This window comes from Gossypium raimondii, chromosome 6, assembly GCF_025698545.1.
Source record: "Gossypium raimondii isolate GPD5lz chromosome 6, ASM2569854v1, whole genome shotgun sequence".
Classification (NCBI taxonomy): domain Eukaryota; kingdom Viridiplantae; phylum Streptophyta; class Magnoliopsida; order Malvales; family Malvaceae; genus Gossypium; species Gossypium raimondii.
In genome coordinates, this window is record NC_068570.1 from 47,191,353 (window position 1) to 47,207,866 (window position 16,514).

The 16,514-nt window shown below is 33.1% G+C and overlaps 1 protein-coding gene across 3 annotated transcripts; it reads left to right on the top strand.

The window, feature by feature from the left end:
• The first annotated feature begins 5,156 nt into the window (after positions 1–5,156).
• On the top strand, positions 5,157–14,724 carry LOC105773472 (protein NARROW LEAF 1). Of its 3 annotated transcripts, none has more exons than XM_012595421.2 (7): positions 5,157–5,445; positions 6,079–6,143; positions 6,335–6,841; positions 7,193–7,336; positions 8,680–8,920; positions 12,813–13,313; positions 13,770–14,724. In XM_012595421.2, the coding sequence occupies exons 3-7, from the start codon at positions 6,347–6,349 to the stop codon at positions 14,183–14,185; spliced, it is 1,797 nt and encodes a 598-aa protein (XP_012450875.1). In that variant the 5' UTR covers positions 5,157–5,445; positions 6,079–6,143; positions 6,335–6,346; the 3' UTR covers positions 14,186–14,724. The 3 variants fall into 3 exon arrangements, with proteins under 3 accessions (XP_012450875.1, XP_012450874.1, XP_012450876.1); XM_012595420.2 differs by having other exon boundaries at positions 6,079–6,139; XM_012595422.2 differs by lacking the exon at positions 6,079–6,143.
• Positions 14,725–16,514: the final 1,790 nt, after the last annotated feature.

The window sequence follows — 16,514 nt, forward strand, 5'->3', positions numbered from 1 at the left end:
AATGGACAAATTTAAAATTATTGTATTGGAACAATAATAATTAATAAATTTCTTTTAAGTCAAAATTATGTTTTATTATCTATTATATCCAATTAACATTCAATTTATTATTATTTTTAAATTTTAAACTTAAAATTTAGAATTATTTATATCTATATTTATAAAATATATTTCCAACTCTTAAAAAGAAATATGGAATAAATAGGATCAAGATTGACCTTTTACTTTTAATTATATTTTAAAATAATATTAAATCACCAAATAAAATGCAATATTTTTACTTAATATCATTAATGCCTCAATAACTCTCCATTACATGAATGCAATGAATCAATTTAAATATTATTTTTATATCAATATTTTCTTAGAATAAATAGAGCTTTAGCCCCCAAAAATATAATATTTTAGAATATGTGGATAGTCTTATTTTGATATCTAAACACACCCATACATATTCTAATATATTCATTGTACTATTTTATTTTTAAAAAGTTGGGTTTGGTGGTTTTAATTACAAGTTAATTTATTAATGTGGAATTACATGTTTACCTAAGTATTTATATAATATTAAATTACTTTGTAATAATACTATGGAATTAGTTTTGATTGAAATAATAAATTGTAAATTAATCAATGAATATAAAAAATGCAGGTGGTATTCCTAGTATATAAATTTTAAAATATTTTCACATGTGTTACACATATTCTTTCCACAGAGATATTTGGTAGGGTTACATATATCCATTGAAGTGAAAGATTTACATGACCAACCTATCTTCTTCATAGCATAAATCATATTTTCATATTAACATATCAATAAGACTTTATCTTCATACAAGTCCATCTATAAAATTAAGTCCTCAAAGTAGCTTAATTTACTAAATAAGCCCAAATAATCATGATTTAAATCTTGTTGATGTATTCTCTACCCTCTCATTTCTAACTTAACTCAATACAATATATATATTAATTTATTAAATAATTTTATATACCATCTAATTTAATAAACAAATTTCATGTTAGGATCGTCCCGATTAAGTAACGAACAAGTAAAAATAGTAGAAGAAATTGAGAAGTTGAACACACAAATTTAACGTGGAAAAACCCCTCCAAAGAGGATAAAAAACCACGGGCAAAGATAATTTTACTATAATGGAAAAAGAATAAAGAGTACAAAAGATGGAGATAAAAAACTAAACCCCGAAAACCCGAAAATAAAGAACTCTCAAAACGTAAACACAAAATTCTCTAAATGTGTTATGAGTTCTAATCTAATGGGTGTGTTTTTCTAACATTGTAAAAGAGCCTATTTATAGGCTAAATTAGTAAGTCAAATAAATTATGCTAATAAATGCTAAATATATTATACTAATAAATACTAAATCTTCTAGAAAGAAAATATATTTTTGTTTAACTTAACTTGCAAGCAATCTCTTAGAATTTGGGTCAAACAACTCTAACAATATCCACATTGACACGAATTCTTTCAACACCATCTTTGCCAAAACCCACCACGGGCCTATCTTGAACTATGCAAGGAATTAACTAGGTCGAATCTATGCTTAGAAGCTGGAAGACTTCTAGCCTTCGACTTGTGCATTGCCAAACCAAAACTAACTCCGGTCTGATTTCACGAACACAGTGCCCTAACTTTTCAAAACCTGCATCCAAAAGAGAACCTCTCTTCAACGAAACGGTCATACCTTTTTCCCACCTACGACCAAGTTGCCTCCACTCCAAACGAGTTGACTTTGACTACGTAACGGATGAGAGACGTCTGATTTCACCGGTCACTGTAAAACCTTCCAGAATATAAAGACTGCCAGTTCTTTTACCTTTTAACAAAACGAGAGCTCCACGAGATACTTTAATGTCGCTCGACTCGATGTTGATTCTGCATCCTTTCAAGTCTAAAATACTCAAGGAGATGAGATTCTTTCGTAAATCAGGTACATACCTGACATCTGAGAGTGTCCTAATCGTCCCATCGTGTATCCTAAATTTAACAGTACCAATACCAATTATCTTACAAGATGAATCGTTTCCCATGTGCACAACTCCACATTCAACTGAAATGTATGTGGAGAACCATTCTCTATTGGGACACATGTGGAAAGAACATTCTGAATCTAGGATCCACTCAGACGTAAGCTTGGAGTTATCGCTTGTTGACACTAACAAGAAATCATCACCGCCTTCATCAACCAAATTAACATTAGCTACATCTTCCTCGTTACTCTCAACAGTTCTTTTATTTCGCAGTTTATAACAATCTGCTTTGACGTGACCTAACTTTTTACAATAGCGACACCTTTTGTCTCATTTCTTTGATGCTACCAAAACGAAAGCTTGCCTATCTGCTTTGCTATTCAAACCAAACTCATTGTTGAGTTTGTCTCTACTCAACAAATGACCCTTCACATCTTCGAACAAGAGTTTGTCTCTGCCATAAATCAGGGTCTCCTTGAAAGACTTGTATGAAGAGGGTAAATAGCACAATAATAGCATAGTTTGATCTTCATCGTCAATATGAACCCCAACGTTCTTTAAATCATTTAAAAGAGTAATGAATTGACTGATGTGATCTCTAAGAAGCTCACTTTCATTCATGCAAAACGTAAATAGACGTTGTTTCAACACTAAACGGTTAGTCAGAGACTTAGTCGCATAAAGAATTTCTAACCTTTTCCACAAGGCAGATGAGGTCTTCTCCATCAATACCTCCTGCAATACTGTATTCGCGAGGCACAACTGGATTGCAGACAAGTCCTTTTCATCAAGCTCTTCCCATTCTGTTTGATTTAGATTCTCAGGTTTTTTCCTTGTAACAACTTTTTTTAAGCCGTTTTGAACTAGAATTGTCATCATCCGAACTTTCCACAGATTGAAATTTATCTCACCATCGAACTTCTCAATTTCAAACCTTGTTGCTGCCATATCTGAACGGGCTGATTTATGAAAATTGAACTAGCTCTGATACCACTTGTTAAGATCGTCCTGATTAAGCAACGAACAAGTAAAAATAATAAAAGAAATTGAGAAGTTGAACACACAAATTTAACGTGGAAAAACCCCTCCAAAGAGGATAAAAAACCACGGGAAAAGATAATTTTACTATAACGGCAAAAGAACTAAGAGTACAAAAGATGGAGATAAAAAACTAAACCCCAAAAACCCGAAAATAAAGAACTCTCAAAACGTAAACACAAAATTCTCTAAATATGTTACGAGTTCTAATCTAATGGGTGTGGTTTTCTAATATTGTAAAAGAGCCTATTTCTAGGCTAAATTAGTAAGTCAAATAAACTATGCTAATAAATACTAAATATATTATACTAATAAATACTAAATCTTCTAGAAAGAAAATATATATTTGTTTAACTTGACTTGCAAGCAATCTCTTAGAATTGGGTCACACAACTCTAACATTTCACCTTTTATATATACACACTAAAATACCTATTTCTTTAGGTTTATTATTGATTTTTTTTTGGTGACAAGATAAAAAAAAACCATTACATCAAACTAATATGGAAAAAAGAACATCACTTGCTATATCAGACTCAAAGAAAGCTATGAGTTCGTCAAGGACCTCCTCAAGTACCTGAACATTGCCCTTCTTATCAGAAGGCATTTTGGCTAGAGAATCCACAACTTTATTTGCCTCTTTAGGAACATGTCATAATCTCCAATGACCAGCAAGCTATAATACTTAAAGAATTCTCCTCACTAAGGCTAAATTCAAACTTATAGGTTGCCTATCTTGGATGACTTTAAGCACCTCTCAATTATTAGTCTGGATAATCACTCTATCTAGACCCTGCCTTTGAAAGAGAATCAGACCATCCAAAATCCCTAAAAGCTCAGCCTCTAACACTGAACACATCCCCAAATAATTATTGAATCCAAGGATCCACTCTCCATTATGATCTTGCAACACCCCCTTGACAGAAGTAATGCCAATATCCGGTTTAACCGCCCCATCAGTATTCAAGAGGCACCAATTACCTATTAAGGGAAGGTTTGAATCAATTTGTTACTGTCCAGATGTGGTCTTCATGTGCGTCAAAACATACTGTTTCCTGTCTCAATGGTATTCCAAATTATTCTTTGAAAGATGAATAAATTTATATTTTTCAAGATACTCCAAGCAAGCATCCCAAAAAGAAAAAGCCAACTAATCCCCACACTAGACATCCATAAATGATCGCTTAAGTTGTACTCCAATCATTCAACTAAATTTGTAGAGAAAAACCTGTAATGCTAACTGATAGGTACAACCTAAAACAAAACCTCTTTTGTAGCTTTACAATCTTTAAGCACGTGTAAAATATCCTCTATCTCATGTTGACAAAACAAACAAGAGCGATTGTGATTGATGTCCTTCCTTATTCTTTCCTTATTAAGAAGGAACAAATGTTTAAAGATAAGCCAAATGAATAGCCGAACTTGTTGGAGTGTGTAGCCAAGTGATCTGACCCGACTCTTTCCTCCAAGGGACTTTCCATTGCCTCTCTTTAGAATGCCACGAACTCTCCGAAAGAGATTAATACACACTTTTAATAGAGAAAGACCTTGTTGGAGTGTGTAGCCAAGTGATCCGATCAGACTCGACTACTGAATGTGGAGGGGGAATGCTCACAATTCTTCTAACACAATCTTCTGATAGTCAAACACGAAATATATTAAGCTTCCACGTACCTTCTTATGTTACCTTTTCATTAAGCTGACAATTAGACACAAAACATCTATGAGAAGGCATTTGTTTAATCAATGGCATTAAGTGCAGAATCCAGTAATCTTTCCAAGACCAAATAGAGTTGCCGTCCACCACATACCACACTAAGTTCTCATGAAGTAAAGGCCACACCTTAGCAAGAGCCCTCCAAAAAAAGAGCACCTCCCTCGCGTGATACTATCCGACACCCTCTCTTTCATTCCGTACTTCGATCTAAGAACATAACCCATAAAACAGAAAAACTACTAGATTTAAATATGCAACTCTATAATTTAAAATATTTTTTAAAAATATAATTTTAAATATTTAAACTTTAACATTTTAACTAAAATCCCATTTAATATTTATAATAATTTTATATTATGAACATATTTCTTAGATCTAGTAAAGTTCTTTTGTAATAAAATATAGCAGTATCAGGCCATCAGATTTTATACTATTGCTTTTGTTTTCTCTTTCCCTCACTCTCTCTCATGTAGAGCCTTTTGTTTTTTTGCTTCGAAAAGCTCCAGTCTTCCTAAATTCAGGCTCTAATTCAGAGCCTTTTTCTCATAAAAGAGATACTAATAGAATACCACCGAGTGAGCGTTTTGATGTTCTTTCCTTTTTGTGTTTAACACCGGTTATGCGCAAGAATCACTAGGGCATGAAATTCTCAGAAGGGCTTGACTTTGGGTCCTCCATGCCAGCTCCCCCATTGTTTACTGGTGAGTTTTAGCTTAATACATGCTCAGGATTCTCATAAAAGGTCATATTTTTATTTGGGTTTGCTTCTAAAGTTTAGTCCAAATATTTTTTTCTGTTCTTTTGAGCTCTTTATTTATTTATTTCTGGGGTTTAATATATTGAATTGGTGCTTTTTAGCTTTCTGGATTTGGATTAGTCCATTAAAATACCCATATTCCAAAGGTTAAAATTTTCGACATCCTCCAATAAAAAGGGTATTTAAATTGGCTGTTATGTTCTCTCTCTACAGCTATTTAAGCTATCACCCTATTAGTCTAATTTTCTTTCACTCTTACATTCCTCTTCCAGCTTGGAGAGGATGATATACCATTGTTCTATCTGATTGGCTTTCACTTTTTAAAATACCCTTGGAAGAATTTTTCTTTCCTTTATGGCCATTGGACATTAAATTTAACCTTGTCCTGTTTTTGTTTCTTTTTGTTGCGTTATTGGTGTATTTGAGGATAGCTACCTGTTCTGTCAATATTTAATAATTTGTTGCCTAGGATTGACATTTTATAAATTTTTGTTTTTATTAGTGTTGTCACCATGTCAGAGGTTAGAATTCACTGCTCGTTTCTTTCTTCTTTTGATTTGATCTTTTTCTATTGCAGTCAGTGTGGTTTGCCCATTTATCTACACCCGTACTTAATCGGCCTTTATGGACTTAACAGAGTTAGTATGATTCACTTATACTTGTTTATCTATTTTACTGATATCAGCATCACTTTCTTTTGTTATTCTAAATTAGTATTGAATGTAATCAAGAATAAGTATTGTATATGTTCATGATCATGTCTGTACTCTGGTTTGCTTTATGTGCTAAAATATTCACCGAGTTTTGAGTTGAATTGAATTATTATTATTTAGGAGAACTGAAAGATGGAGAGGACCAGATTGGATTTAAGGTTTCATCACTCTGGATCAACAGAATCAGAGGAATCTGCCTTAGATTTGGAAAGGAATTTCTGCAATCATCATAGTCTGCCTTCATCAAGTCCTTCACCTCTTCAGCCCTTTGCTTCTGGTGCTCAGCATTCCGAGAGCAATGCCGCTTACTTCTCATGGCCTACTTCAAGTCGATTAATTGATGCGGCAGAAGATAGAGCAAACTACTTCGGAAACCTACAGAAAGGAGTGTTGCCAGAAACTCTTGGACGGTTGCCATCAGGACAGCAAGCAACCACTTTACTTGAGTTGATGACCATTAGAGCATTTCATAGTAAAAAACTGCGTAGGTTTAGTCTTGGCACAGCAATTGGGTTCCGTATTCGGCGGGGTGTTTTGACGGATATACCAGCTATTCTTGTCTTTGTTGCTCGGAAAGTTCATAGGCAATGGCTTAGCCAGTTTCAATGTTTACCTACTGCTCTTGAGGTAAGTTCAATGCTTCTAGCGTAATTGCATTTACTGAACTGCTATGTTTCTTTAATATAGTTTTAATGGGAGGTAGGTTCAGGGAAGGGCTGTTCTTGTTCTAAAGCTACATCAAAATTTTTATGGTTTTTGTATCATCTATAGCTGCTAATCTGATGCTAGATTGTCCTTGAGAGGTCTTCAAATTCATTTCAGATTTGGCTAAAAAATGTTACAAGTTGTTCATAGTTTTGGAAGTTTCTAAACAAGTATATTGGCTCTAAGCAAGGAATTTTCGAATGTATGACTAACCTTTCATGAATTGACTTATCTTGTTTGGAAAGTTACAATGTTTATTTAAATATTGGTCAGGGGCCTGGAGGCGTGTGGTGTGATGTGGATGTTGTGGAATTCTCGTATTTTGGTGCACCTGCAGCAACTCCTAAAGAACAATTATATACTGAGCTTGCGGATGGGATGAGGGGGAGTGATCCAATCATTGGTTCTGGTTCACAGGTAATTGTACTTATTTAGTGTATAAAAGTGGTGTTTGATGGGCATGCACGGACATGAAATATGTAAAATTTGTTGTATCTTAAAATCTTCATCTCTTGATATTAGGATTATGTGGTTTACAATGTTTAGTTATGGTTTGAATGATCTGTTGACATTCTGCTTGCAGGCATTGTTTGGTATTAATTATATCTTATTGCAGAGGGGGAATTTGGTTTTCTACTGCCCTTTCCCCCTTTCTGGGACAAAATCTTAGAATGTCCTGCTGATGCTGCATAACATGTTTTCTTCTCATGTTTATATATTAATCCTGCATCTGTTTTGCCATAAATGTTGAACACTTACCTTTTAGTATTCTCTTTTACCGTTATTGGATTGTCTACTCAAGCTGTTGGTTGCACAATAAAATGGTAAGCATTCTTTGATTCTATCAAACACTTCAACTTTTAATTTTCAGGGAAAGAAAGGAAAAACATCTTTCTGGTGTAAATCATGTAACTCCTGAGATATCTATGGGACTTTGGATTCTGCACGCTAAGTTCCAATTATTAATTAGAAGATGGCTTTCTGCAAAAATATTATCCTAATCTAATTTCATTGAAGTAGGCTGGCTAGCTTTTCGAAAATGAAATCCTTGTCAACTTTTCATAATAAATAATAACGAAAAAGAGATAGAAGTCCTTTTTTTACAACGGTGTGAACAATCTGTACTATGAAAAAGTGCATGGTAGAATTGGTTTCCTCTTTTCTTCACTTACCTTCTGTCCTGCATTATTCCTCCGTGGGCTGAAAAAGAAATCCATGTATCTTTCTCCGAGCACCATTTAGTGATAATTGTGCCATCATTTCACCTGCACCATCATTTGGGTATGAATTATACAGTGATAGAGATTCCTGTTTTTGATAATTAATTTGAAGGATAATAAACATGACACATGTGAAAGATTAACTGTCAGTTATCTTTTACAACGTTTTGCTAGAAATTTGATTATACAATGAGCAGCTTGATATTGCAAGTATTACTGAAGTATGGAAGCTTTTATGCTTTTATAATCAATCATAGATGTGCAGGCATTTCAGCTTTGGTAATATCAGGCTTGAGTTCTTCATTCTAGAATTGTTTGGTGTCTTTTCCTCTAAAATCATGTGTATAGCTTAATTTCAAACTCCCTTCCTAATCCTTCTAGGTGGCTGTTAAGACTTGAGACATTTCTTGTAAAAGTGATGGTAAAAAGACTTCCTCTTTGAGTAACTTGCAGCTCTGAACTTTCCAAGAAATGGATATAACTCTTTACTTGTTCCGGTTTTTACCATTTAAACCATTCAGTTACTCTTTGTACATGTAGGTTGCCAGCCAAGAGACATATGGAACACTAGGTGCTATAGTGAAGAGCCGAACTGGAAATCGGCAGGTAGGTTTCCTCACAAATCGGCATGTTGCAGTTGACTTGGACTATCCAAGTCAGAAGATGTTTCATCCTTTACCGCCCAGCCTTGGGCCTGGAGTGTACCTTGGTGCTGTAGAGAGGGCAACCTCATTTATCACAGATGACCTTTGGTATGGAATCTTTGCTGGTATAAATCCAGGTAACTAACTTCCAATTTAATTGTCTGCCTTCAGATCTTCTGCTAGGAAGTTCATTGATCATTGCATTAGAAATTTAAGCAGAAAAGAGAGAAATTGATTAAAATTCAGACCAGGATGCTATTGTGGTCCTGAGTTTGGGATTGAGTTACCAGATGAGTAGCACAATAATCAGATTCGAATAAGGGGTCTTTTCCCTTATTTTGGTTCCTATTTTACCTGTTGTTGTGGAACTCTAAGGGAGTTGTCTACCTTCACTTTACTGAAACTTTCAACTTATTTTGTTCATAAATAATTTACCTCTTATATAGAGGTTTACAATTTAGGAATAAGATGCAAAACCCTAATTCATAACATTTCTTATTCTAACAAGAAAGAAAATATAATAGCAAAATATCCTAATTTATTAGTAAAGTTTTATTTAAATTAGTAAGGAAATTCTAGGAAATAAAGATCAGAATCAAATCCCAACAAAGTCATAATCAAATCACAATCTGAATCTAATTCATAACATTTCTCCCTTGGAGAAAAAACTTGTCCTTAAGCTTGAAGTCACGGTTCCCTTGTATCTCTTTCTGTGTCTGTTGGTTCACCGTCCTTAATTTCAAACTAGAAAAGCTTTTTGCATTGATGGCCTGGCACATACATTTCATCGCAATTGTAACAAAGGCCCTTTGCGCATCGTTCAACCATCTCTCTGTTTGTCAGCATTTTATCGAAGGTAGATGAGGCTCTGCTAGATGCGGGTGTAACCTGAGTTTTTTTTTGTCTGGAATCATCTTAGTTGCTCTTTTTGTAAATTTGGGACTCTAGACAAAACTAGGATTCTCATTTGGGTTCAATCCTATTAGCAATTTTTTTTTTCAAATAGTTTTGCTATATTTTCGCTTGAACCAAATTGGGTGGGTGATGTAATTCCACATCAAGTCTGATGGGTTCAATTAGGTCTGTAATGAACAAGTCCACTCGTTGATTGGTTTGCACAGATGATGCGTGCCTCAAAAGCTGCTAAAATCGCTCTTGGTATTCCTCAACCAAATCTATTTGCTTCAAAATTATAGGTTTTCCTAACAGGTTGACTTTCATGAGTGACTCAAAGTGAAGCGAACAATATTCCTTGAAGATCTCCTATGTCATATTCAGTTCTTCATCTTCTAGCTGATAAAACCACAATTGTGCCTCCCCTAACATGTGGAAGGCAGCCAACCCAACCTTATCACGAGGGGTAGTATTTTGGTTGGCAAAGAATTTCTCACATCCATGGAGCTAAACAAGGGGGTCATCTGATTCATTGTATGTGGGAAAATCCAGTTTGGTGTATTTGAGCACTATTCCCCCACCTACACTGCCATTGTGGATTGTTGTCTATCTACTGTTGTTTCTACCGCTTAAGCGAACACTAAAGTATTCGGTTTGGAATGCCTTTGTCAGAAGTTTTTGTTTCTTTCCCACGTGAAAACTCGCGGAGTAGAGTCTCAATTTGTTCTATTTTTGCATCAACCCGTGCCTCTATTGCAATCAATCACGCTTTATACTAAGAGCCTTGTGTAGTTGGCTTCAAATTTTCTCATCAAGCTCCTTTATGGTGTGTAGCTTTGATGCCAAATTGCTATGGTCTTGAGTTTGAGATCGAGTCATCAAACAAGAAGCACAAGAATTGGATTCGAATAAAGGGTCTTTGCCCTCATTTCGATTCCTATTTTTGCCTACGATTATGGAACTCTAATGGAGTTCCCTCTTAATTTAATGAAACTTTCAACTTATTTTATTCCTAAATAATTTACCTCTTATATAGATGTTTACAATTTAGGAATAAGATGCAAAACCCTAATTTCTTATTCTAGTTATTGTTTGGAAAGCCACCTATTAATTGGATTTGGGTGTAATTAACTGTATTTACACAGATGTGACATGTTTGGATAACTATTGTAATTGGTGGGTCTTATTGAATTGGGTGTAATTGGAGCACCCCAATCAAACTTTCCGTTTTTAGGGGGAGAGTGAGAATTGGATTAATTATACAGGTAATTACACTCAAATCAATTTGTCCTATGGCTTTACAAACACTTATACGTGATTTAACTTTAAAAAATATTTTTTATACAAGTTTTAAAAATTATATTATAAACATAAATATGTATGAGTGTTGGGGATGATTGTGGTAAAAATTTCTAAAGTTATATTATAAATCCTAAAAATTATATTATAAAAATAATTTATATATATTATAAAATTGTAACAAAAAATATAATATTTAAATTCTAAAAATTCTAAAGTTATGGAAAAAAAGTATATTATAAAATATAATATGCGTGTTATGAAAAGTTTTATGATATATTTATTTAAAAAAGTTATGGCAAAAAAGTATGAATATAATTTATTAACGTGTCCATGTTATATATTATAAAAATAATATACTTATTTTAAAAATGTTATAATTTTTGCCTTATATTATTTACAGGTAGTGCTATGAAAAGTTATAGGACTTTTTATAAATTTTTTATAAAGATTATTATTCTAAATTTTATATTAATTTTAATTTAATTTACGTACTATAAAAAGGGTTATAACTAGCATAAATCTTTTTCCAAATTAAGTTTATATAAGTTCTTATAATAAAACCAACAAATTGCTTGCAGTGTAAACTCAAATATTATGTGGTAACTGATAGTTATGCAAATATAAAAAGTTTTTTTGCACAATATTGTGGGGTACAATACCATTTGAGAGAATGGAACCAAACACAAGCACCAGAGATGACTCATGAACTTTTTAATTTGAGTCATTCAAAATTTCAAAATGTGGTTGAGAGAGGACATCTATTGTTTAAAAAACAAAGATTTCTCATGTTAACATCATCACCTCAATTTAGCATAAAAAAACAATGTTAAATTGTACTAGCATGTTGCATACTTCATAAATTCATTCCTAAGTGGAATTGAACTTATCTATACTTTGAAGGGTACATGGAGGAAATAGAACTTGGTAATCTTAATGATATAGATTCAAATTTAGATGCTGAAAAACTTGGTTAAGGACCAATAGATGATGACAAAGAGTATATGTTAAATGTTAAGAGGAATAACCCAACAAATATGAAATGCTAGAGCAATTAGATAAAGTTGCATATGAGGTTTATTTTTCTTGTTATTTTTATTAGTAATCATATTATCAACTACTTTCTTAAACTAATATATTACATATGATGATTTGATTTTAATTTTTATTATTCATTTAGACTTTTTAACGCGCTGATAATTTTTATGATAACTAGTCATTTTAAAAATATATAAATTATGTATCTGTGTAATTACAAATTGTACTACCAAACATGACTTAGGGATTACGATATATTTACCTTCTATCAATAAAAACGTTGAGAAATTACAATTATTTGTAATTACAAACAAGTGTAATTACTACCTTGGTAATTATGCTTTCATCCAAATACTTTGTGCTGTCAAAAATCTGCAAAATATCTTAATTTGTTAGCAAAGTTTTATTTAAACTAATAAGGAAATTCTAAGAAATAAAAATCAGAATCAAATCCCAACAATCAGAATCAAATCAGAATCTGAATCAAAACCTAACAAATGCTATGGTCTACTGTTTGAATTTGAATGAAGATTTAGAAGGCTTCAAAGTCCTGATACATACAATGTTTAACGTTACATATGTGCTAATGTAATTCTTGTTGCTTCTTGACTTCCTTGCATGTCTATGACGGTTTGGTCCTCTTAACAAATGCTATGGTCTACTATTTGAATTTGAATGAAGATTTAGAAGGCTTCAAAGTCCTGATACATACAATGTTTAACTTTACATATGTGCTAATGTAATTCTTGTTGCTTCTTGACTTCCTTGCATGTCTATGATGGTTTGGTCCTCTTGCAGAAACGTTTGTTCGAGCCGATGGGGCTTTTATTCCTTTTGCTGATGATCTCAATATGAACAATGTAACTACAACTGTAAAAGGAATAGGTCAGATTGGTAATGTTCACATCATAGACTTGCAGTCTCCAGTTAGCAGTCTCATTGGAAGGCAAGTTGTCAAAGTGGGAAGAAGCTCTGGCTTGACCAATGGGACAATAATGGCATATGCTTTAGAGTACAATGATGAGAAAGGGATCTGTTTCTTTACTGATTTTCTTGTTGTTGGTGAGAATGAGCAGACTTTTGACCTTGAAGGTGACAGTGGAAGCCTCATACTTCTAATGGGGCAGAATGAGGAAAAGCCACTGCCTGTTGGGATTATTTGGGGTGGGACTGCTAATAGGGGTCGGTTGAAACTCAAAGTTGGTCGACCCCCTGAAAATTGGACTAGTGGGGTTGATCTTGGGCGTCTTCTAGACCTCCTCGAACTTGATCTCATCACAAACAATGAAGGGCTTCAAGGTATGTATTCCCAAGACTACCAGTCATTCTTTATCCAATTTTTAGCTTAGGTTGATTCTTTCTTCTTGGCGCTTATGAAGGATTTATTTGGCTAAATGGCATTAGATATGCAAACTATAATTTGGACCAAAAAAGATGAAATTATAAATAGACTGAATCATGATGCATTAATAGATGACACTGGTCAAGTGGTAATTTATTGCAAAAGGTTAGATTCTAGTTTTTAGTATTGATGTGGCTTAGTTCTTCTAATTTTTCAATCATTGATTATTTATTTAGACTTGAAAGTCACACAAAATGCAGTATTTTAGGCAAAGTATCATAGCTAAACTAAGTTCTGGTAGAGAAAGGAAGAAAGTGAATAAAGGTCAATGTTACCTTTATGGTTAATTTTTTTTTGCATCAGGTCTCTTTACATTGGCTTTGACTTTCTCTATTATTTCCTTATTGACATAGCTGCTGTACAAGATCAAAGAAGTGCTTCTGCAGCAGGGATTGATTCTACAGTTGGGGAGTCTTCTCCCCTGGTCCGAGTTCCATCCAGAGATAAACTTGATGAGACCTTTGAGCCGATTAATTTAAATATCCAGCAAGTTGAAGGTGAGCCTCAGCAAGGTCTCGTACTACCAATCATGGGTACCAAGTATAGGGATGAAGCAGCAGTTAATGTGGAACACCAATTTATTCCAAGTTTCAATGGGAAGTCTTCAGTTCATGATCATTACCAAGGGGAGAACCCAGAGTCTAAAAGTCTTTCAGCATTAAGAAACGGGTCAGATAAGGATATTTATGTTTCACTTCAGTTAGGTGAGCCCGAACCAAAGAGAAGAAAATATTCAGATTCGTTGTGTATCGTGAAAGAATGGAAGTGAGAGAGTTTCGCCAGTCTAGGGAAATTGGCTGGAGATATCATCTTATTGAAAACAATCAGGCCAGACCGCTAACAGGAACATAACTGTGAAGTGTGGAAGTGCATAAAGGAGATTGAGGTTCACCTCTTTTAGCAGGTCCAGGGGAAGTTATTATCATTTCCTCATCAAATCTTTTGGTTAAAGTACTCTAGTGGGAATTATGGACTGCTACTAAGAAGTAGAAGCATGGATAGGGTTGCTAGTAATTAAAAGAATAGGATTCTGTTCGGTTGGGTATACGTATTTATTTGTTTCTTCTCTTGAAAAATTTTGCTTGTAATTCATAAGATTTGTAGTTTTAACTTATTGATTCTGTATTGCTGCTTAAATATGTATTTCTTTAAACCGGCTGATTGAGTCCAAATTCATAGATTTGATGTTAAGTCAGATTTTCTTTTGGACAAAAGAATCTGATACTCATACATGAAAATCTTCATGTTTTACGGTTTGGATGTATCATTACGTTATTCCAATGAACCAAATTTCAACCTTTTAAGGCATTCTTTTAAATTTTCTATTAATACAATAAGCTTCAAACAATGTTTATCCTGCTTAGCACGTAGTCTATCATTATGGAAAAGATTTTCTTATTACACTATCCATAAATATTGTGTAACAAAAATTAATATATTATTGCTAAATATGTGTGGGTATCTGAGTCTTACCTTGTACAGTTGTCATGTGTGAGTTTTAATCCAGTTTGTTAGCTTTAGTGAGTGTATTTGTTCTTATTTCTGTTGTGTATTTATATTTATACTTATTATACTTGTAATCACTTTTAAAAATTAATACATTATTTAGTTGGTGGTTTTATCACTTTAAGAATCTAAATTTTTTGTCAAAAGGAATACCTAAACTATCAATTTCATTTCATTTTACCCATGAAAGTGTACAACATCCAATAAAAATATAACACGTGTCATGTTTTTATTGGTTGGTTTTGTAATTTGGGGTAAAATGACACAAAATTAATAGTTTAGGTATCACCTATGACCACATTTAAAAAAAAAAACCTAGGTGGAAAAGTGATAGTTTGACGGTCAGTTTTATATTTAAACATATTCAATGTGTAACAACTCAATATTTATAATTATCAGAAAAATGTGGTTTCAAGATTAAATTCCTTGATTCGAGCTAATCTTGAAATTTTTAATCGAGGAATTTATGTGATGATTACAAAATTAGGAATTAGAATTACTACTTAATTTAGTACAAGACTAAGTTCCAAGTCAACATAATTAAGAAGAACTGATTTGAGGAATTAAGTAAGTTCCCATAGTATAATTACACCAAGGACTTGAGAGCAAATAAACCATAAATAAAATGGGTTAGTGGAGTGGATTAATCCATGCCATTAAAATACACCAACATTTTCATGCATTGATTGATGACCATTAGATGAGATAATTCTTATTTTTATTATACATGCATGTTAGTATAATAAAAAGAATGAATGATGCTCATTTTCATTCTTTCCTAACGGCATACGAGGAAAAAGATGAAAATTTTTCTCCAAAGGTTTCTCCATTGCCGTCCATCAATTTTCAAGGTTAGGAAGCTTTTTGTCTTGAATTTTGTTAGATTATTAGTTAATGATGTTAGATAATTAGAGCCCAAGCATTTGAATTTCTAATTAATAAAGTCTTAATTAGTTAGCATGGATGGAAACTTTGAAAATCCTAGATGAGAAAGTTTGGTTTCATGGGTAATTAGCATATTTAAGTTGTGATCATGGTGAAAATGAGTCGAGTAGCTAATGGGTATTGTTGAGACGAAGTTTGATTAAGTGATTATTAAAGAAACCCTTGATGAGTTCTTGAGGATTAAAATGATAGAGATGACAACTTGGATTAAAATGATGTTTATTGATAGTTTGAGGTCCCTAGTGTATAGTTACGAAGTTAAATTTAGATTTAATTGGTAGATTGTAAAATACGAGAATTTCAGATATTAGAGTTTTAAGGGAATAAAGTGAAAAGTATGTATAACATGTTTAAGTATAAGTTTATATGCTAGATTTGAGAAACTAACACTGGCAGAACGTCGGGGGATAAAGACGAAAATGGGCGACGGACAACGAATACGGTTTGTGCTAACGTAATTTGACTTCATTGCATAAAATAATTAAATATTTTGGCTTGTGAAAAGATTGGTGTTAATTGTTGCTTTGATCATGTTATGTACTTGTTGAATAAGCATTTAAATGGTAAGTGTTGGATTAAATGATGATAGAGTAACAAATGCCATGTATACCATGCTTATGTGATTGCACCTAGTGAATAGTGATGAG